The sequence below is a fragment of the Miniopterus natalensis genome, chromosome 8 (genome assembly GCF_054644295.1).
Source record: "Miniopterus natalensis isolate mMinNat1 chromosome 8, mMinNat1.hap1, whole genome shotgun sequence".
NCBI classification, from domain to species: domain Eukaryota; kingdom Metazoa; phylum Chordata; class Mammalia; order Chiroptera; family Miniopteridae; genus Miniopterus; species Miniopterus natalensis.
In genome coordinates, this window is record NC_142088.1 from 561,546 (window position 1) to 584,081 (window position 22,536).

The 22,536-nt window shown below is 60.1% G+C and overlaps 1 protein-coding gene across 1 annotated transcript in view; it reads right to left on the reverse strand.

Annotated features, from left to right (window-relative positions):
* Nucleotides 1–22,536, reverse strand: part of CROCC2 (ciliary rootlet coiled-coil, rootletin family member 2) — a 44,701-nt gene that overhangs the window by 8,701 nt on the left and 13,464 nt on the right. The window contains exons 11-26 of the mRNA XM_087819461.1: nucleotides 22,333–22,532; nucleotides 21,411–21,593; nucleotides 20,752–20,896; nucleotides 20,345–20,482; nucleotides 19,886–20,035; nucleotides 17,002–17,195; nucleotides 15,141–15,268; nucleotides 14,512–14,681; nucleotides 13,708–13,884; nucleotides 10,289–10,402; nucleotides 7,068–7,211; nucleotides 3,903–4,120; nucleotides 3,232–3,391; nucleotides 2,421–2,567; nucleotides 749–1,073; nucleotides 349–530 (exon numbers count right to left, since the gene is read on the reverse strand). Of these exons, the coding sequence (XP_087675587.1) occupies nucleotides 349–530; nucleotides 749–1,073; nucleotides 2,421–2,567; nucleotides 3,232–3,391; nucleotides 3,903–4,120; nucleotides 7,068–7,211; nucleotides 10,289–10,402; nucleotides 13,708–13,884; nucleotides 14,512–14,681; nucleotides 15,141–15,268; nucleotides 17,002–17,195; nucleotides 19,886–20,035; nucleotides 20,345–20,482; nucleotides 20,752–20,896; nucleotides 21,411–21,593; nucleotides 22,333–22,532 (2,775 nt within the window). The remainder of the gene's footprint in view (nucleotides 1–348; nucleotides 531–748; nucleotides 1,074–2,420; nucleotides 2,568–3,231; nucleotides 3,392–3,902; nucleotides 4,121–7,067; nucleotides 7,212–10,288; nucleotides 10,403–13,707; nucleotides 13,885–14,511; nucleotides 14,682–15,140; nucleotides 15,269–17,001; nucleotides 17,196–19,885; nucleotides 20,036–20,344; nucleotides 20,483–20,751; nucleotides 20,897–21,410; nucleotides 21,594–22,332; nucleotides 22,533–22,536) is intronic.

The window sequence follows — 22,536 nt, forward strand, 5'->3', positions numbered from 1 at the left end:
CCAGGTTTGGGGTATGCACATAGAGTGGGGGAACAGGTCCTGCCATGACTGTGGGTCTTTCCCACAGCCCCTCCTCTCTGGCAGGTCAGGAGGAGCACCCCTGGGGTGGCAAGATAGGGAGCCCATGCGAGCAGGTGCTGGGAGCTTGGTCCCAAGTGAAGGTCATTGGGGACACTCTGCAGGTGACCTGGTCAGCCCCTGGGGATGGTTCTTCAGGAGATGGGCATGGGGATGGCCCTGCCCTGGACCCCAGTGGGTGTCACTGCACAAATGGACAGCGCACGGATGAGTCAGCGGCCCCTCCCATCTCCCAGAGCTCCAGGGGCAGGTCCTCCTCGCCTCCTTTACCCGATCCCGCTGGGCATCCTGCAGCTTTTGCACAAAGCCTCTCAGGGAGTCCCTCACGGAGGCCATGTCCACGACTCGGCCATGCTGTCCTGGCGCTGGTGAGGGCCATCGGAGTGGTGAGCGGGACCTGGCAGGGGGGCTGGCGCTGTGCCGCACAGAGCCACCCTGGGAGCCCTCTGAGCCTGCGGGACAGAGAGGGCTGAGGGGATTTGGTGAGGGCTCGGTGACACATGCAGGCGCCCTGTCCCCCTTTCTCTCTGCTGTCCCCACCACAGGGAGCTGGGGGCACAGGCTCCAGGCCCTGACTGTGCCGAGTGTGAGGCCCAGGGAGGGGTGGGGGTGGCCCAGGTTGGGGGGTGGAGCTGGGAAAGGACCCCCTGAAGCCACGGAAGACACTGACCTTTCGTGGGGGAGCTGGGCAGCCCAGGGGAGGCAAAGGGGCTCTGTGCTCGGAGCCCCAGCTCGCAGCATAGTGTGGACCACAGCCGGCCCAGCTGGCCCTGCGCATCCCGCCTGGCGCCCTCTGCCCAGGCCAGCTCCTGCTCCAGGCTGTGGACCCGGCGGCAGGCCCCATCCAGGTCGGCTCGGAGGCCATCTGCCACGCCGCTGGCCTGCTGAAGCTTCAGGGTGGTGCTGTGCAGCTCGGCCCGGAGGCTCTGCTCGGCCCCGCGGCTCTCTTGGAGGCGCCCCTCCACCTCCGCCAGGGTCCGCTGCAGCCGCAGGACCTGTGGCAGGGCCAAGGGGCTCAGGTGGAGCCCGGACACGAAGGGCCTCTGGAGATTGGCCCCAGGCCTCTAGCATATCACAGCTGGGGGACCAAGGGCCTTCCTCGCAGCCCACTTGGGGCAGTAGAGACACTGAGCCCAGGTGGGGAAGGGCACCCCGGGACCATGGAGCACATCCTGGCAGGCAGCAGGGAGCCCCCTTGGCAGCCTCGTGAAAACCTGGGCCAGGCAGGGCCATGGCCCCCGCTGCCCCTCCTGCGGCCAGTCCCTTGCTTGTCTGGGGAACCTTGGGGTGCCAGACACCCCACCACAGGGTGACACCTTGCATAAGTGGAATGTCCTCCACCCCGCACATAGTGCTCAAGGACTGGGGGGCAGAGAGGCGCCGGGGGCTTCTCCCGACTCCCTGGCCGGGCCTCCCTTGCTCCCACTTTCTTCACTCCAGCCTCTGGTGGCCCCCTGGCATTCTCCCTGGCAGCCCCCGCACCCCACCGATCCTCGCTGGGCCACCCTCCCTCCCTCCCTGACCCTGCTGTCCCTCTGCTGCTACTCATCCCCCTGGCCGTGGCCTGACTGTGTCCCCCGCCCTCCACTCACTCAAGGTGAGTGAACAGGGCAATAAGCGGGGACACTGCCACCCCTCGAGAAGTGCACAGGCTGGGGGAGGAGGCGGCCAGGCCCCAGCTCCGGGCCCAGAGCCCCTGCCAGACTGTGAGCCCCCGGGGTAGGAGGCCTGGCGCCAGCGCAGGTGGGCCTCATCTCATCGCCCTCCCTGGGTGGCCACAGTATAACGACCCCATTCACAGATGGAGGTGAGGGCTGTGAGGTCGCACGGGGGTCACACGGGCCATGGGGGGGCACCCATGTTTCTGGGCACGGGAGGTGCTTGATGACCCCCGCTCTGCGCAGGACGCTGGGTCTGAACCCAGGAGCCCCACACAGGCCGAGGCCCAGGAAGACCTCTGCAGGCTGCGTGTGGGGTCTGAGGCCACCTGGCCACAGCAACGAACAGAACCTGAGGGGCGGGGCCTGGGACTGAACAGAGGGCCTTTCAAGCCGGTGTGTGCAGGCGCTTGGGGGGAGCTGGGGGGAGAGTGCCTGCCCGTATGTGCGCAGGCGTCGGGGCATGGGGACACGTGTGCAGGTGTGGGTGTGGGTGTGAGCTCCAGGCCCTGAAGCTCTTGGAGAACTGGGTCTTTTGAGGGGGGCCTGCCTGTCCCAGGACCGGAACCCTCTTCACCTGGGTGAGACTCTGTCCTGTACTCAAACATGATCATACGAGGGCAGAGCGAGGCCTGGGCGGCCCTGCACCTCTGCCTCCCCTTCTGGGGCCCCTCAGCCCTCCACCTGCTTCTGGGTGTCCTCCAGGGCAGCCTCCACCTCCGCCTCCTGCCTCTGCCGCTCCAGGGCCTCCTGCCGGCTCTGCGCGCACCGGGCCTGCAGCTGGCGCACCTCTTGGCTCTTCCTCTGGCTCTCCCTCTCCAGTGTCTTCACCTAGGGGGTGGGGCAGCACTGATGGGGCCCCCGTCCCCTTGCAGGAGCCCTGCAGCCTCCTGCACCCCCGCCTCTGCTCAGGTGTCCTGGGAGGAAGCCTCCCTCCCGGCAGCTCCCCACACTCTGGGGGGGCTCAGGCTAAGTCCTGCTCTGGACAGGGGTCTGCACAGTGCCCTCTGACCTTTGCCCTCAGACCTCCACCCTCAGCCACTCCACAGACACCTGGCGCCTCGCCCTGGGTGGGGCCAGGACCCTATGGAGCTCAGAGCCCGACACTAGCCCGGGGGCCCCGGCTGACCACCAGCATCAGCCACTGGACATGAGAGGAGGCTCCTCCAGGTAAGCCCAGTCCTTGCCGACAAGCCCCTGCTGTGGGGGCCACCTCCCTGCGGCCCAGAGCCAAGCTCCTCTCGGTGCCCTGAGGCTGGATTCCTGACCCTCAGGCTCCTAAGCCTCAGAATGGTTGGGTTAGGCCATTAGGCCTGAGGCTGGTCATTGGTGCCGCACGGGGCAGACCCACCCGGGAACAGGGTTCTGAGCAGGGTTCTGTTGGCTCCAAAGGCATAGCCAGTGTTCCAGCTCTGCCTTGCAGCCTGGGGTGCCCGGGGGGCCAGAGGAGCTGGGGCCCGGGGGAGGCCTGAGAGGCTCCAGGGAGCTTGTTCACCTGTCTGCGGAGCTCCTGGAGCTCCCGGTGGGCGTCCGCCCGGGCCTGCTCCGCCTCCTGCAGGCTGGCCCGCAGCTCGGCAGCCTCGGTCTGGGCGGCAGCTCGGGCCTCCTCCAGGACCAGCACCTTCTGCTCCTTCTGTTCCTTGGACCTCTGAAAGCTGAGCGGAGTGTCACCCGCTGGGGCTGGGGGGCCACCTGGGGGTCTGACATCTCCCGGGGTCACTGTTCAGGCTGCCCAGCAGGCTGTTGCCTCACTCTAGAGATACACGCCTGTGGTGTCCTAAAGCCCAGCCTCCTTGGGGCTGCCTGTCACCGATGGGCACAGTGGGTCCGAGTGCCCAGCTGCCTGGCCCCTCTCTCTGTCTCCAGCCCCTCCTGCCATCACTCCCCTCCCTCCGACCCTGGACATCTCCACAGGGCCTGTCTTTCCTGCTGGAGGGGAACCGCCTGAGGGCAGGGACAGGTCTGTGTGTCCTGGTCTCTCTCTTGTGGCCAACAATGACAACCGTCTGGATTGGCAGCTGGCACCTTGGGTCTGTGGGTGTATCCACCCCCCATCACCTGGCCCAGCTCAGTGGGACACCACTGTCCTAACACAGTGAGGGGAGGGGGACAGGGGCTTTAGGGCCAGGAGGACGCCCTGCAGCATCCCCATGGTTGTCACCATACCTGGCCTTCTCCTGCTGGGCCCTGCTCACGGCAGCCCTCAGCTCGGAGTTGGACCGCTGCAGCACGTCCTTCTCGAGGGCCTCATCGCCCAGTGCCCGGCGGGCCTCCACGACCTCCCTGCGCAGCCCCTCGCGACTGTCCTCACTGCCCTGCAGCTCCCTGCGCAGAGCAGCCAGCCCCTCCCGGGCCTCCTCCAGCTGTGCCCGCAGCCTCTTGGCCTGGGGAAGAGCAGGCAGCTCTGGGGGCCACGGACCGGTCGGGGTGGGGGCCAGGAGCTATGGGTCCAGCAGGCAGAGCTGCTGCTCCGGGGACAGCCACAGGCAGCACACGGCCTCGGGCTCACGTCCGAGGTGCTGGTGTCCCGCTGGCCCTGTCCCCCAAGTACTTGAGACAGCCCAGCTTTGCCAACCTGTGGTCACCTCCCCTACTGCCACTGAGGCTGCAGGGTGGCTCATCAGGGCCAACCCAGAGCCCAGGCAGGTGACTGCCTGACTTCTCCTGGCCCTGGCCCTGCCCTGTGCTCCCTCCTTGGACCCCAGGGCCGATGGCCACTGGTTGCAAGGCCTGCATGGGCACAGCTCTGCCCACACTCTCCCCACCCAGGTCCAGCCACCACTGCCTGATGGCCCTGGCCCCCTGCTGGGCCCGGTGTCCACTCCTCTCCTTCAATAGCAGTGAGGCACCCAGTGTCACCGTCTGCCCTGGTGTGAGTATAGTGTTGGCGGCCCAGGTTCCTGATCCCCGCACAGTGCAGCTCTGGTTCCCCATGGGGACAGGAGGCAGCGGGGAGGGTGGGTCTCTGGTGTCCTTGGAATCCTCCGTTGGTACCAGGGTCCACTGGGCCAGGCTGCCTAGCTGCTCGGGCAGAGAGTTCTTGCCATCACATGTGCTCTGCATGGAGCTCGGGAGTGTAGGCCTCCTAAACCTGAGGGGGCAGTGGGGGTCGACGAGAGGAGGCTCTGGACCTAGTGGGAGCCACGGGCCCATGTCCAGCCTGCACCTCGGGGGCTGGCTGGGGAGGGGCACAGGATGCAGGTGGGACACACCACCTGGAACCAGGACTCATGTCTTCTACACCAGGCTCTACAGGGGAGGCTCCAAGGCAGAGGGGGTCAGGGGCCCCACTCACCCTGGGCGCAAGGGCCCTGGCCTCAGCCCTGCTGGGAGGGTCTGGGGGAGAGTCCATACCTGGGGAAGGGGTAGCCCAGCCCCCAGTGCCCAAGCTGTGGGGTGGGGGCTCGAGGAGCCTGTCCCGGGCCCTCGATCTCCTGCCTCCCAGGACACTCTGGAGAGAGCTCTGTTCCAACTCGCATTTCCCCGAGGAGGAGGCGGCAGAGGCAGCCAGTGGCTGTGCCAGGGAGGGGAAGCCGCAGGAACTCTGGGCCATGTCAAGGCGCCGGTTTGCCAAGAGCAAACCCCACTTTGCTGGCGGCTTTGCCGGGACCCTATCCAGGCCCTGGCCGGCCTGGCTCCCGTGTCCGCCCGCTGTTATTGTTGTTCTGTCTTTGGGAAGGGCCCGAGCCCCTCCTCTGCTCCCCTCCCACCCCCCACATGTGGGAGCCACAAGCTGTGTGGAGCGTTTTCCGCTGAGCTCAGCAGAAATCCGCCCTGAAGGTCAAGGACCAGCTCGAGGGCCGATCCATCACAAAGAGGCCGTTTCCATTTCCCAGGGCGGCGAGGGATGAAAGGGAGCAAAACAAACGGCCCCTCCCCCGCGCCCCCACCCACCGCCCTCGCCTCCCGAGAACAACCATCCCTTTTACAGGAATTTTACAGCCAAATCGCTTAATGTGATTATAATAATTATTTCTTTACTAGAAATTGTATAAACAGCCTCTTTTGAAATCTCCTGCAGGGAGGTGGCCGAGAGCTCTGCACAGAGGAGGGGAGGGGTGTTAGGGGCCCTGGCCTGCATGTGGCATGTTCACGTGTGCACACACATGAGCACACACGTTTGGCGTGCATGTGTGTATGTGCGCAGCATGGTGAGCATGTGGTTGTGTGCCTGCAAACATGTGTGTGTGAACACATGGCATGGTCATGAGCATGCATGCATGTGTGGAGGTGCATGTGCTGCCTGTTGCACACGTGTGTCCTTCATGGTGTCCACGTGTTTACATGTGTGTATGTGCACCATCACTTTCTGTGTGCATATGTGGGCATGCGGTGTGGGGTGTGCATGTGTTGAGCCCTGCAGGGGTTCGTGTGTGTGCACTACACACACATGTGTGGACTTGGTCAGGGCTGCCAGGGCCTGGACGTGCCTCCAGTTTAAGGGCTGTGAAAATGTTATGGTTTCCATGGTGACTCTGGCCAGCCTGGCGCCTGCGAGGGCCCTTCCGTGCTCCTCTCCCCCCTCACCCCCAGGCTCCGAGTCCATCCCCCACTCCCTTTCTGGGGGCCCCTCTCCGAGAACCTGAACTTGTACGTCTCCCAGCTCCTCCCCCCTCCCCCAGTTTTAAAACCTCATTTTGTTTCCCCGTGTGGTCGCTGACCGGCCTGACTTTGAAATCTGTTGAAAGGAGACCTTTCTCTTTGGGGCCAAAGTAAACAGCCTGTCATGTTAAATCACGCTCTCTTCCTCCGTCCACCCGGCCTGCCCCGGTGCTGGGGCGGGCGAGCCCCTCTCCTCCCCCGCGGAGCCTCCAGCTAGTGCAGGAGCTGGGTCAGCGCTGCCTGCCAGCCTTGGCACACTGCCCGGGGTGCACGAGCCCCGTCCCCGCAGGCCCCACCTGGGCGCCGCTTACCCTCCCCCAGCCCAAACCCCATGCCCTCCTGCCCTCCCCTCTTCCAGCGCTGTCAAACCTGCCTCAGGAACACCTCCCCAGCCTGCCTGCTTGCCGAGCTCCACCCGGTCTCTCGGGGGCTTCTCGGGGTGCTCACCCTGCCCAAGACTGCCCCCACCCCGGACACCATCACAGGGCTCCTAGGGCCCGTGTCCAGCCCGGGCAGGACCGCCCTGCACTCTTCCTGCCTCTGCTCCAGGCGCCACACGGCGGCCTCACGCCACCCCAGGGCTCAGTCCCAGGCGTCCACGCCTCGCGATGCTCACCGGGGATCTTCCTACAGCGTGTCCGATGGATGGGTCTCCAGGCTAAGGGTCCACTTCCCCCTCCCACCCCAGGTCACACCTGCCTTCTCTCCGCTCTCCTGGCACCCCCTCACCTCTCTGTCCATGTGGCTCCGTTCCGCCGCCATCTCCCGGAGACTCTGGCTCAAAGCCGTGGTCTCCCTCTGATGGGCCGCGATGGCGTCCTCAAACTGGGCCTGCAGGGCCTTCAGCTCTGCCACCGTGGCGTTGACCGTGGCCTGGGGGGAGCAGTAGCCAACGAGGAATCAAGGGGCCGCCGCCCATGGCCTGGGCACCCAGTGGTCTGCTCAGGGCCACGTGGGCAGCCACACGAAGTCCTGGGACCAACGGGCGGCTCGTTCAGGCTGCACAAGGCAGGTGAGGGCCAGAGCCAGGCCGGGGCTCCAGGGGCCAGTTCTGATCCTGACCACAGCCAGTGCCACCAATGCCAGGTCCCAAGTGGACACAATGGTGCAGAGGCCCCAGAGAGGAGTCCCTATGGGGAGGGGCTGACCCTGTTCCCCCATCCCCTGTGCCTTTCCTCTGGGGTCCCCAGGCTGCCAGGCCAGGGCGGGGCTCCAGCGCCAACCCCTTTCCTGCCTAAACCACTGTCAGGCCCACTCTGCTGAGCGGTGAGTGGCCAGAAATGGCTGTTCGGCAAATGAGAAGAGACCCTCCCCTCAGGTGACACTGGGTTTGGGCTCCTGCCGCTGGGTGGGGCTGGCATTTGCACCAGGGGCTGAGCTTCTGCCCTCTCAGGCTTGTGTAGCATAAGAGGATCACCCCACATCCTGCACCCTCTGGCCTGGGGTGTCAGAGAAGGTGCCTCCAGGGCCTGCCCATCAGCATAGGGCAAGAAAAGCTGGATGCCCCTCAGCAGACAGGGCAGTACTGGGGGAGGGAGACTGGCCCTGTCCCAGGGTCCAGGTGACCATAGGAGCCCCTCTGTCAGCCTCACCCTCGGTTTCCTGAACTTTCAAACCCGCAGGAAGGATCAGGTGACACCCACAGTCCCTGCCTCTCTCAGGGGGGCCACTGCTGCGTGGACCACAGGCCACACTCAGGTCGCTCAGACATCCTCGAATATCAGGACTCAGCCCAGAGAATCTGCTCCCCTGTGGCCACAGCACCCAAGATGCTCCTCCTGGGGGCTGATGGGAACTTGGAAGAGGTGACTCCTTGTCCAAGAGCAAGGATGCCACCTACTCACCTGAGCCCTAGGCCCAGCCCGGCCCCTTTGCTGGGATCCAGGCTGGTCTGAGGGTTTTCTGAGCAGGCTTCCTGCTCCCAGGAGGCACAGGAGCCCCTGCAGCCTCCCTGCACCCCTCTCTGGGACACATGCCCCACTCCCCTGCCCAGGGCACTGGGCTCGATCAGCTCTTGCCTCCTGCTCTCTGTGAGGAGCCTCCTCTGTCCTCGCTCCTGCTGTACCACTCCTGTGACTGGGGGCCGAAGGCACTGCTCTGGTGGGCACTCAGTGTGGCTGGGCCAGGATGGCCCCTGCCACCCCCCTCCCGCCCCCAGGACCGTGGGTGACAGGACGCAGCCCCGCAGCCCCTCCACCCGCAGTGGGCTCGTTCTTACATCACCCACAGCCGGTGCTCCTTGGCTGGCCTTTCTCCCTCCCTCCCCTCTCGGTGGGTTTTCATTTCCATTTTCCAAGCCGAGGTGGCTGAAGAACACTTAATGAGCTCCCTGAAGAGCCCGCTGGCTGGCAGGCCGTCCGCAGCCCAGGGGGATACTCAGCCACAGAGAGGGGAGGCCCCCAGCAGGCCCCGAGATCTGGGAAAGGGGGGAGCTCTCAGGGTCTGAGGGGCTTTCTTAGTCTCCTGCTGCTGGGGAGGGGCCGAGGGAGCATCTGCGGGGGTGGGAGGAAGGAGAACACAACCTCAGGGCCCCTCACACCCCTTTTGGCCGTGTCCATGGAAGGGCCATTGGCCAGGGGGTGGGACAGAGCCTGAGGGGGCTACAGGGAGCAAGGATCTGGGGCAAGGCTCTCCTGGGTGCTGGGAGCCCCCCCTGCTCTGCTCAGAGTGACAGGGATCCAGGCACCTGACAGGTAGGAGGGGCAGAGACACCAGGCAGCCAGCTCCTAATTGCAGCCCCTTGTCCACCGCATAGCCCCTGCCCCCTGCCCGCAGGTCATGGTGAACTGCAGGGCCTCCCAGCCAGGACTTCCAGTCCCTGCAGCTCAGGGCCTGGCAGCACAGTCCATACGCGTCCCCAGGCTCATTCACTCCTCCCGAGTCATTCACTCAACCCAAGGGAGCATCTGAATGTGCCCTTGGGACAGGGACACACGAGGGACCAGGTGAAAGGGATAACCCTGGGTTAATAATGAAAGAGAGGCACTGGCATGGAAGGTGACCAGGGCTGGAGGGACAGAGGCAGGAGCCTGTGTCTGCTCAGGGCTGGCCCCCAGGGCAGCTGTCCGACCCCAGCCGCAGGCAGTGCTCCCGAGCTCCCTCTCCATCTGTGTCCTGTCACCTCGCTCTGACCACCTCCCCCTGTGGGCAGACCCTTGCCTCCGCCTTGCCCACTTCATTAATGGGCTGAGGCCACCCTGTCAACGACGGCAGTGGGTGCCCACGGGTAAGGACACAAGGCCCCAGAGTTACTGCTTTCCCAGAGTCCTAGTTGCTGCTCCCTGCCCTGCCCCAGACACAGGCTCCTGAAGAGGAGTCAGGGGTCCCAGGTGACCCCAGCTGGCTGCCTGCAGCAGCCTCCATGCCTCTGTCCACTGTCGAGGGCAGGCGGCTGCCTCCTGGGGTCTCTCCTGGCCTGTGGCCGGCTGCCTCTCTCCAGGCTCCACAGGACTCTCCGTGGGTGTCCTTCCCGGGGAGGGTTTGCCTCAGGTAAATTCGGCCTCCCCTGATTTGGTTTCTCCTTTGGAAGGAGCCCCTCCAGCGAGTCCCATTTCCTGCAGTTATGTTCAAATGCACGGACAGGTAAGGCTGGGGGCCAGTGGGTGTGGGGGACACAGGCCTGGGCTCTGCTGCTGGCTCATGTGCAGCCCAGGCCCTCCCTTCTCTGGCGAGTCCCTGGTGCCTGTGGCATGCGGGGGGGGGGGGGGGAGGGGGGGGCAGGAACTGGCACCTACCCCTCAGCACCTACCCCTAGACGTGCTTCTCTCGGCCTTTCTTTCCCATCCATCCCAACAGGACAATGTCCCCTCCCAGCAGGAGACCTGGATGTACCCAAAACTGAGGCTTGGGGGCCAGGATAGAAAGGAATGTATCCCTGGGACCAGGCGGAAAGGGTGCATCTGGGGGCCTGCCAGTGCCTGGGGCTGGCTGATGGGGGCTCGGGGGCTCACCTCTGCTTGCTCCTGCTGGCTGTGGGCCTCCTGCCACACCCGCTCCAGTTCCCTTGTGGCACCTGAAAGCTCCTGCTTCAGCCGGCTCCTTTCTGCTTCTTTCAGAGACAACGCCTAGTGTGACAGTGGGGTGCTGGGTGCTGAAGCCCCTGGCGGGACACAGCGTGTTCCTGGCTCCACACCCCTGTTCTGGAGGGGGCAGCACCCCAAGGACAGCCACATCCGGGAGCTGGGTGGGAGCCTGTTGCCCCATCTGCCATGGTCCACCCTTTGTGCCTGCAGTCAGGCAGCACCACCCCTCTACCCCACCCTGTCCTCCGGGTGCACTGGCCCTTCCCCACAGTGCACTTGTCCAACACCTGCTTCCTACCAGCGCAGGTCAAGGGCTTCACAGACCCCTTCCCCTCGAGCCCCCAACCCCTCCAGGCATCGCTTCCCGCAGAGCACAGAGTGGGGACCTCTATGAATCTGAGCCTCTGAAAATGCTGCGTGTCGCCAAGAGTGAGGGATGCAGGTGAGCGCCCCCAAGGGCTGCAGGAGATGGAAGGAATTTGGCAATGACCCTGAAGGTCGCAGGTGCATGGGCTCCGGAGGCCCAGGCCCGTGGGGCCCTGGAGATGTGCGTGTACACGTGCGGGATGGCCTGCTCAGGGCCGTTGGTTATTGCTCATAACAGCAACAAACCAGAAACAACCCAGACGTCCGCAGGTAGAAGGCCAACAAAATCCTGACCCAAGCGCCTGAGCACCTTGGCTGTGAGAGGAATGATCACACCTCGAGCACACGGATGTGGAAAGGTCCCCAACACAGGTCGACCCCAGGAAGAGAAAGGCCTGGACCACACGTGTGCCTTTCGGACTCTGTGTTATAGAGGTGGGGTCGCAACGTGAACTTCTATTTGCTCCTCTGTGCACAGCGATCTCGGGAGGCTCCTTCATAACAAAGACTTGGTCTGGGTTCTTGTTCTGGGGGGAGCCTCTACACCCTTGGAATTCCGCACATGAGGAGTGTCTTTGTTCCTGGGTCCCAGGACCACACCTGAATCTACTCTAAGAGGTGACTCATGGCTGCCTGACGAGTTTGGGGAGAGGGTGGCCGTGCCCCCCCCAGGGGTGAATTAGAGCACTCGGGCTGTGGGCCACTGAGACCACCCAGCCCCGGGGACGGGATGGGGACTGAGTCCCACCACGTGGCCAGTGGTTTCGTGAACCACAACCATGCGAGGACCCCAGTGAAAAACCTTATCCACATTTATGTGCCGGAGGGTGATGTGCCCCAATTCTACGGGAGAGACCTCGTCCCACATGTCTCTTCACTGGGCCGGCCCTGACTCGTGTCCTTTAAATAACACTGTGATCGTACGTGTAGCACTTTCCTGAGTTCTGAGGATCATTCTGGTGAATCTTGGAACCTCAGGGGTTCTGCGCAGACATCCCCGAATTCCCTTCCCTCCCTCCCCAACCTCCTGCTCCTCCTTTATGGTCCTACCCCCAAAATGTGGCCACAGCTGCAAAACCTTTCCTTCCTCTTTCTCAGGGAATGAACAGTGGACCAGCCGAGAGCACAGGCCCAGGGCCCGGCAGGTGTGCTGCGCAGCCCAGGGCAAGGCCGTCGCCATGTGTGAGCCTTAATTTTCCCACCAGTAAAATGGGGCCAGTAAGAGCATGTACCTCAGAGTGTTGTGGGAATCAGATTAGAAATGCAGGGAGTCTGGCAATAAACCCTGGTGACTCCTGCTACTGTGACTCCCTCCCCTGGGATTTGTCATTTGTGCCAACACCTGAGAGTCGTGTCCCACTGTGTGACAACATGTGACTGCGCCTACTTGTCCTTCCATTCACTGAACAGTGAGTGCTTCATGGTGTTGCAGTAAACTGGAGGGCCTGGACCCAGAGGGTAACCTTTACATGCCCAGTGTCTGAATCTCCATAGCCGGGGGATGGAGGGTGGCCAGGAGAGTGGCCAGTGGTTGTCTGCATGGACTGATGGTCAGGTGGGTGGCTGATGGCTGGGTACATCGATGGATGAATGGCTGGCTAATCAGATAGATGGATGTACAGTCAGACAGATGGATGAACGGTGGATATGAATGGATAGCTGAGTGTGTGAACAGAGGGAAGGCTGTTTAAATGAAGGAAGAGATGAATGGTCAAGTGAGTGGTTGGATAGTGGTGTGGATCGATGACTGGGCATGTGGCTAGTTAGAGGGATGTTCAAGCAAATTGATGGATAGAAGTACAGTGAGGTATCTGAACAGACAATTGAGTATGTGGAGAGATGGCCATGCACGTGGGTGGACAGATGAGTGTGTGGATAGAATGGACATTCAGTTGAATAAATGAATAATGAACAAGTGGAGGGACAGTTGAGTGGATGGATGGATGGATGGATGGATGCATGGATGGATGGGCAGATGAAAGTATGGACAGATAAATGGATGGATGGATGGGTGGATGGTGGATGGATGGATGGGTGGATGGGTGATGGGTGGATGGATGGATGGATGGATGGATGGATGGGTGGATGGGTGATGGGTGGATGGATGGTGGATGGATGGTGGATGGGTGATGGATGGATGGATGGATGGATGGATGGATGGATGGATGGATGGGTGATGGGTGGATGGATGGTGGATGGGTGATGGGTGGATGGGTGGATGGATGGGTGGATGGGTGGATGGGTGGATGGGTGATGGGTGGATGGATGGTGGATGGATGGTGGATGGGTGATGGATGGATAGATGGATGGATGGGTGGATGGGGGATGGGTGGATGGATGGATGGATGGATGGATGGGTGGATGGTGGATGGGTGATGGATGGATGGTGGATGGATGGTGGATGGGTGATGGGTGGATGGATGGTGGATGGATGGTGGATGGGTGATGGATGGATGGATGGATGGATGGGTGGATGGGGGATGGGTGGATGGATGGATGGATGGATGGATGGGTGGATGGTGGATGGGTGATGGATGGATGGTGGATGGATGGTGGATGGGTGATGGGTGGATGGATGGTGGATGGATGGTGGATGGGTGATGGATGGATGGATGGATGGATGGGTGGATGGGTGGACGGGTGATGGGTGGATGGATGGTGGATGGATGGTGGATGGGTGATGGGTGGATGGATGGATGGATGGATGGATGGATGGATGGGTGGATGGGTGATGGGTGGATGGATGGATGGTGGATGGATGGTGGATGGGTGATGGATGGTGGATGGATGTATGGATGGATGGCTGGGTGAATGGACAGATGAGTGGGTAGATGGGTAGGTGGGTGAATCTCTGTCCTCCAGCCGGCTCTGGAAGGCCAACACTACAATAGCAGGCTGCCCACACACAGCCCTCCTGCAGGGTCAGAAGAGGCAAGGTGAGTGGAAGTGAGGATGGCCACTGCCTCGTAGCCCCCCATCACCTGCTGCATCTTGTGTTCTAGTTGGAGGAGGCTCTCATCCCGCTCGTGCTTCAGGCTCTGAATTTCCTCCTTCAGAGCCTCCCTCGTGGCTGCACTTCTTGCCACCAGCTCCTTCTCTTGTTCCAGCCTGCAAGCTGCTGCCTCCTTCTGTTCTGTCAGAGACAGACTCAAGGTCTCCTGGGCCAAGAAAAAGGGATAGGCTGTGAGGGCCACACAGGTCAGGACACCTAAACCAGCCTGTGGTCCTGAGTGAGACCTGGTTCACGGGACACTAGCAGGACAGGGCCCCCGGGATTGTCCAGCCCAACCAGCTGCATGCCCCTTGTCTCACGCAGCGTTACTGGAGCAAGAGCTGCGAAGGGGCTCTCTGGGCCTCCACCTCCTCTATCCAACATGAAGTAACAGTTCACAGGCCATTCCTGAGCCCTCCACAGTGCACCACGCACCATAGAAACCACGATGTGTGGATGTGTCAATCAAAGCCCACAGGAGCCTGTGACGGGGGGTGTGTGTGGCTCAGATGGGCAATGAAGTGCCCTCTAGCTATGGCCTCAGACTGCGGGGAGGTCGGCCAATTCCCAGGGCTGGCCCCTTCTGCGAGGGAGAGGACCTGGCCACACAGGCTCAGCCCCACCACCCTAGCTACCCGCCTGACCTATGAAGGGTCCTCTCTGGCCCCCGCCTCAGTGTCGCCCGGGCCCCTCGCCCTTGCCTGGTTTCCTAGGGCCCCTCCCCGGAGAGTCTGCATTATCTGGGACACAGTAAGCTCCTGGGAGTGGCAGCTGGTGGCCCAGGCAAGCAGACCTTCTCCCTCTGGAGCCGGGCGAGGTCCTCGCGGTGGGCCAGTGCCTGGCTCTCCAGGGCCAGCTGTGCTTCCCGCTCCTGCTGTGCCACCTGCCGCCGCAGCTGCCCCACGTCCCACTCCAGCTTTGTCTCCCGGATTTCCCAGGCACTCTTCAGCTGCTCCAATTCCACTGCAAAGTGACGGGTGCATTGGGACCGGCCGGGGACCCGTGCCATGGTCTGCCCCGTGGCCTGTGCGCACCCCCTGCGGAGTGACAGCCACCACTCTGAGGAGCAGGTGAGGACAGGGCCCCACAGCAGCGTGGGTGTCCTGGCTATGGCCCGGCCCATGGGTGGGTGGGCCACACATGGCCTACATGGCAGGGTGGGCTGAGCAGGGGTGAGGGCTCAGGGATGGGGCAGGGGCTGCCATGCTGGCCCAGGGCTGAATCCCAGGCCAGAGCGGGAAGCAGGCCGGGCAGGGCCACCCCTCACAGACAGCAGCGGCAGGACCCATTCAGCCACGGGAGCGCCAGGCCCGAGTTGGTGCCCCTCCTGAGGCACCAGGAGCAGCACCCTGGGACTGAACTCCACAGGAGGGGCCCTTCTGGGCCATATGGGGAGAGGAGAGGCAGAAGCTGCTGGAGCACCTTGCAGGGCCTGCCGGGCACACCGGGCACTCTGGGCCTCTCCCTCTAGATGTTCCTGCTGCGCCTGCAGCTGCTCTGCCAGCTGTTGGGCCTCATAGAGGCTGCTCTCCAGTGCATCCCGCTCGGCCCTGCAGAGAACCATTGGACAGCAAGCCAGTCACCGGGTGATCCCAGTGTCCGCCAAGGCCAGGCGGATAAGTCAGAGAACAAACAGAGGACATCTCCTTCATCTTAAATCTGTAAAACAAATTGGATCCCACACACAAAAATGTTTCAAGTGGATTAAAAGCTAAATGCAAAAATAAAACCACCACCAAAGAACTTAGAACTATAAACATAGTAGAAAAAAATACAGAAGGGTATTTTATAACCTTCGTAAGAAAGACACAAAAACTGGAAGACAAAATTAAAGAGACCGACAGGTGTGAATACACTAGAAGATGGGGAGGGGGAGCTTCCATGCAGAAAGGATCCCACAAACCAACGTAAAAGACAAGGCACAGACTTGAAGAAAAACACTACACTAAATATACACAGGGTCCACAGCCGTCATATACAAAGAGCTCCTACCAATCAATGACAGAAAGTCAGCTGACCCTACAGAAAAATGAGAAAAATGACTGTTATTCTCAAAACCCCCCACAAATGGTTAATAAACATATGACACTTGCTCAACATTATTTGTACTCAAAGAAATTCAAATCACAACCACGCATCCAATTACCAAAAGATTAAAGTAAAGATAAGATGCAGTGCTGGCTAGGCTGACTGTCCTGGAGCCAGACACCCCACCTTCAGGTGTCAGCACCTTAGACACGCACCGAACCAACAATGCCTCACGGGGCGCTCACTGTGGCTGGGCAATGGCACCCGGCTTCGGTGCTGGTGGACGGCAGAATGTCATGGGAATTACGGTGCATTTGTTGGTCGTAATGAAGAAACTCTATTCCCTGTTCTCTTGTCACATAGAGAGTTGCTCTGAGCCCTGGCCGGTGTGACTCAGTGGTCAGCTTGTGCATCAGAGGGTCACGGGTTCAATTCCTGATCAAGAGCCTGTACCTAGGTTGCAGGTTTGATCCCTGCCCCCAGTGGGGTTGGGGCACATGTGGGAGGGAACCAATTGCTGTGTCTCTCCGACATTGGTCTCCCTCTCTCTCTCTCTCTCTCTCTCCTCTCCCCTTACCTCCTCCTGTACACTTTCTCTATTTAAAAAATCAGTGGAAAAAATATCCTCAGCTCCTTGGGTGAAGATTTTTTTTAAAAAAGAGTTGCTCCAAGAAGCAGACCGCACATGTGTGGCTCCATCACAGGAGAAGCTGCCTCTGCTTCTCTGCCCAGAGGACACCTGGGTTGAGGCACAGCCCTGACCGCAGCCCCCATTTCAGGGGAGGTGTTTTGAATTTTTAAAGCCAACACATCAGTATTAACCAGCCGGTGAGCAAGTTTTAACTGTTGCTCTGCTCTGCTGTGCTGGGCGACGCACACACCACAGACACTGAACACAAACGGCCCACGCGCAGCCCACACAAGTTAGGGGGCCTGGGCAAGCCTTGCTTGAAGCCATGTGTGTGCTGAACTTCTCAGATCCATGAGCAATTCCATGTCTTCCTTCTGCTACTTACCACCAACCAGTGCAGCACCTCTCACAGGACCTTCACCCCAGGGTGCTCACTGGATCCACCTCTTCTAGATGTTCCCCCCCACAGGCACTGTGTTGGCCCCTCACTCACAGCCCCTCTCCCAAGTAGACATACGCCCCTGCCCTACGGTTGCTAAGCGAATGCCTGCCCCCTGCCACACTGCAGGCTCTCCGGAGGCAAGGCCATGCCGACACACCCTGCCCACAGGCCCCGGTGGGTACCTGAGGTTAGCTGCCTCTTCAGCCGAGAGCTGGCCCTGGGTCTCCAGGGCCTCCTGCTTGGCCAGCAGCTGGGCTCGTTCCTCAGACAAGGCCTCCTTCTCCTGCAGGGCCCTCTGGAGAGTGTCCATCTGGGCCTCCTTGTCCTGCAGGCTCTGGGCCAGCTGTTCCTCCAGGGCCTGTTTCTTGCATGTGACCTAGAGGAGGGGGAAGGGGAAAGTCCAGCAGAAAAAGAGGGAGTGGGAGGGGTGGGGGACGTCTTCAAGGAAAAGGCCTTCAGGAGAAGTTTCACAGAGAATGACATGGAGGGAAAGGAAGAGGAGCGGGGATGTAAGACACACGGGACCTCCGAGTGCTCATGTGCTAACACAAAAGGGGCCTCTACTCTGACCATGATGGAGGAGTGACTGAACCGAGCATACCCAGCCGTCAGTCTACATGGTAACCTTGGTCAGGCCACAAGTATCCACGGGGGCAGGAAACATTGCACAGAAATGGAAGTACAAAGTGATGGAGGACCCGACTGCTGCAGACTAACACTTCCACCAAGAACATCATGAAAATCTAGACGAAATACATCACGGAATGTGAACAAGGCCTTGGGAGCTGCCAGGTCAGCTGGGAGGGAAGGAGCTGTGTGAGATCATGGAGAGGAGGGAAACGAGGAAAAAGCCCACCATCCAGCATCTCGTCCCTCTTCAGAGCGTGCGCTGATCTCAAAGTTTTGGCTGAGACATTGGGAAGTCAAGGAGAGCTTCTGGTAGTATTATGGCCTCAGGGGTCCAAAAACTCAAATTCTGAGCCATGGAAGCAGAAGGGCCCTGGTAAACACCCTAGCTTTCTACTTGTATTCACAGAAGGGCTTCACCCTTGTAGTCGGGTGGATCAGAACAGACCATTCCTCAGGGATGGATTATGGTGATCATCTACCCCCACTGCCTGCCAGAACCGAAAGGAAATCCTCTCTGGAAGAACAGCATCATCAAATTATTCCTATAGTTTTAAAGTATATGATATTTGATCAACATTACCAGGCATATCAGGAGATATGTAAGAACCACATGTAAGAACATCAAATAAACACAGATGCCTTCCTGCCTCCTTAGAGTTCCCAGACACAGACTTTAAAATAGCTGTGATTAAATGTTCAAGAAGATGGATAGCAAGATGAAGAATTTCACCGTAGAACTAGAAACTAAACACAAACAACATAATTTAAAAACACGATAATCAAAATTAATAAATATAATGTTTCAATGACAGATTAGACAGAATAGAAGACTAGTAATCTGGAAGATAGACAAAAGAATGTATTCAGACTGAATCATGAAGAGAAAAAATAATGGAAAATACAGAAAAGAGTGTAACAGGCACATAGGACAAGGCCCAGCATCTGTATAATTAGAATTGGAGAGAGAATGTTTGAACAGATAGACAGGAATTTTGCAAGTTTAATGAAATGCATCCAGCCACAGATTTAAAATGAGCCACAATACCCTAAAAAGATAAATTCAAAGGAAATGTCACATAGATATATCCATACTGTTTCTGAATACCAAAATTAAAAAAAAAATCTTTAAAAATCAGAGGCACAAAACCCCACAGACATTACATTTAAATGAGCAACCATAAGACTGATGTTTGACTTCCAAACAGCAACAATGAAAGTCAGAGGATGGTGGAATGAATCCATAAAAATGCTGAAAGAAAATATTCACTACCCTAGTGTCTATACCCAGCAAAAATATCCTTCACACAAAAAACCAGAACTTTCTGCTTCTGATAATGGTGAACTAGATTATTGAAGGCCAATAATCCCACCTAGAGCAGGTAGAAAACCTTCCCACTATACCTCCAGCATATCAGTGTGAAGGCTGCAGAGATACCAAGGCAGCCAAGACCCAAAGGGGCCTGATTACTGAGAGACACATATTCAAGTGGGCCCGACGTTCTACTCACATTCCCCTTGGGAGTATCTGTTAGCTCTCACGTGATGCAGGGCCAGGGCCCTAGGGGCCAAGGGCAAACGCAACATGCGGCGGGAGAAACGGCCACAAGAATAAATAGGAAACCTGAGTAGCCCTCTATCTGTTATAGAAACTGAATTTGTTATTGAAACTTTTCTCACAAACGAAACTCCAGATTCAAATAACTTCACTAGTGAATTCTACCAACATGTAGAAAAAACAACCAAAAACCCAGCAATTTTAAAACGCTTTGGGAAACAGAAGAGGAGGAACACTTCCCAACTCACTTTAGGAGGCCCCGATTCTTAATCTGACAAAAACATTACGAGAGGAGAAAATCATAGGCCAGTATTCCTCATCCCTTATTATACGTGCAATAATCCTTCACAAAATATTATGAAGTTTAATAAAAAAATATATAAAATATCTATTAACTTATGACTAAGTGGGGTTCGTCTCAGGCAGGCAAGGTTGTTTTACCATTAAAAAGTGAACCAATATCATTCATGTTAACAGAATAACAATGATATAGTCATCTTAACAGATACAGAAAAAATGTGAACAGAATTCGAAACCCATTCATGATTGAAAAGAACAAATGGGAACATTGTCAATCGGATGAGGGATATTTATCAAACAGCTACAGAAAACATCACACTTGAGGGTGACATGTTGAATTCTGGTACTGGGCTGGGCATGATTTATAGGTTCCTCTTTGAAAACCCACCCCCTGCCCCCTGCCCCCACCACAGAACCTGCCCAGTCAGTCAGCACTGCAGTTAGACAGCCCTGGCACTGACATCCTGAGCCGGGTGATGGGGTAAGGTGGCCTGTGCCCTGTCCACACCACAGAGAGGAAGGGGCCGCCCTGCAGGGTGGGTCCAGAGCCAGGAGCCCTGCAGACCCCTCCCCTGGCCCACCTGGTCCTGCAGCTTGGCCCTCTCTTGCCGGAGCCGGTCTGCCTGCCCCTCCAGCTGCTGCAGCTGCTGCTCTGCCTGCTCGAGCCGCTCCCGGGCGCCTGCCCGCTCCTGCCTCAGCACCCGCTCCTGCTCTCGCAGCTGATCCCCCTCCTGTTGCAGCTGCCCAGGGTGGGGGGGGGGTCAGCGTCGGGTCCATGCCCCAGGTGCCAGAGCCCCCATGGGCTGACCACCCCTCCCTGGCCTGCCCAGGTAGGTGTGGCTTCCCCTCCCGAAGGCCTGACGGGCCCATCCGGCTGCTGTCCCTGTGTGGGCCTCTTCCCCCGAAACCTGCGCTCAGTCTGGGAATGGAAAATGGGGGAGAACGGGTGCAGGGAGGATTCTGGGCTCAGAGACCAGAGCTGGGACTTGTGAGGCCCAGGACAAAGGCCACTCACTGGGCCCTGGTCTTACCTGCAGGACCAGGTGGGTCAGGCTGCTTTTATCCTCAGCTAGGCCCTCCATCAGGGCGGCCATCGTGGCCAGGGAGTCCCTTTGCTGCACCCCCTCCGACTTTAGCCGGGTCACAAGCAATTCCAGGTCAGCATTGCTGGACTCAGCCTAGGGCAGGGGAGGGCACCGGTCACCCTGAGTGGGGATGCCAGGGAGGAGCTTCTCCCAGGCAGAGCTGTTGGTGTCAGTGAGGGAGCGAGCCCCTCGTCATGGGTGTGTGCGAGTTGGAGGTCTGGGTAGGACAGGGGAAGGGAATCCCACATTGAGGAGGCCTCTGGGGTAAAGAGCAGCCTCTTGGGTGCTAAGGTTGCAGCCAGGAGAGATGACAGGGTGGCCTGGTGGGAGAGAGGGAGGTAGGAGGTGGGAGACAGGCGTACCCGGGCCAGTGTGCCACGCAGGGCCTCCCTCTCACTCTCCAGAAGGTCCCTCTGTAGCCGGGCTGCATTCAGTGCCTCCCGGGCTGACACCAGCTCCTTCTTGAGCCCTGAGACCTTCTCCTCCAGCTGCTCCAGGTGCCCTTGACTAAGGTCCCCAAATCAGAGGCAGAGGGTGTGAGGTGGGTTCAGGGCACAACGGGTCACCTCACAGGACCCAGTGGGCAGGGTGGCTGTCTGCAACTCCCTCCAAGCCCAGGGAGCCCCAGAGGAGCCCTGGGTCTCTCTGGAGGCCTGAACTTGGGGAGTCCACAGGGTGGCATCCAAACCAGGACCCTGCTTCCCGGCTGGGGGTGGGGTTCGGTCTATGCCTCAGTGGACTCGCCTCGGTGAGGCATGTGCATACATGCCGGGGGCACCCTCTCTCCTGGGCCTGGGTGGTGGATGTGCTGGGGTAGGCACTGGGGGGATGCTGGGTGGGTGTCGGGGTGGTGGCCCAGACTGCAGGGACCCTGGAGAGCCTGTCACCCCCGCTGTCTCATTGGGCGTCCCCGCTCCCCGAGGCAAGGTTGCTAAGGAAGTGGTCCTCCCACTGGGTGCGGACACTGAGGCCCACAGGAGGCCGGCTCAGCCCGAAGGCTCACAGCTCCTGCCCAGCCCACCTGGTCTCCAGCTCCCTGCGGCCCCGCTCGCCCTGCTGCTCCAGCTCTTCCCGCTGCTGCGCCCAGAGCAGGAGGTTTCTCTGCAGCTCGGCGTTCTCGGCCTCCCGCCTCTGCTTGTCCACGGCCCAAGAGTCCACCTTGCCCCTCAGCTCCTCCAACTCCGTCTCCAGAGCTTTCTTCTCTCTGGGAGCAGGGAGGCCAAGGTGGGGGCAACACTGGCAGAGGGGCCGGGAGACCCACACCGGGTACGTTCCAGCCTCAGCCCACTGCCAGGAGAGCGGGCAGGGCAGGGTGGGTGCCAGGCGTGGTGCTGCTCGGGGCAGGAGCTCAGGGAAATGTGTGGAGGGGCGAAGAAGATCTAGCCTCCTCCAGCCCCAGGACGGCCTGCGAGGTGGCGTGGCCAGCGGCTTGTCCCCTCCTGGTGGCCCCATGCGTCCCAAAAACACGAAGGCTGCTGCTCCTGGTGCGACCCTGTACTCAGTGCTCTGCCTCCCCTGCCGGGCTCTGCCAGTCCTTGTGGAACTTGCTGGAAGGAAGGGACACGCCCCACCTGGGCCCTCCCCAGCTCCACATCTGCTTGTCCTACTCACCTGTCCTGACAGGGCCCCGGACCCTCCAGATCCAGCTCCCGGCATGAAGCTGACCCACTGAGTCCTCACCACACATCACCCACCAGCCAGGGACATGACCTCAGCTGCGCCCTCCGGCCCTGGCCCCTGAGCCCCGTTTCCCAAATGCCCCTTGGACTCGGCCCTCCTGCCCCACGCTGAGGGGCCCACCTGTCCCCAGGAACCACGGCCCTCTCCCTTCTGTGCGGAAGGCCTTGTGGGGAAAGCGCTCCAGGCTGGGACTGCCCACTCTGTCCGGCCTCGGCCGGGCCAGCCCGCCTTGCCCTACCCAGCCCTTCCGGTCGGTCAGCCACCTTCCCAGGAGCTTGCTGGCCGCCCTGCAGCGCCGCGTCTCCTGGCTCTGCGCCTCCAGCCTGTCCAGGAGGTCCTCCCGCTCCTGCTCGCGCTCCTGCAGGAGCCTCCGACAGGCCCGCAGCTCCCGCTGCCTCTCGGACAGCTGCTCCCGGAGCCTGGCCGCCACCGCCTGGGAGGACTTCAGCTGCACACGCAGCTCCTGC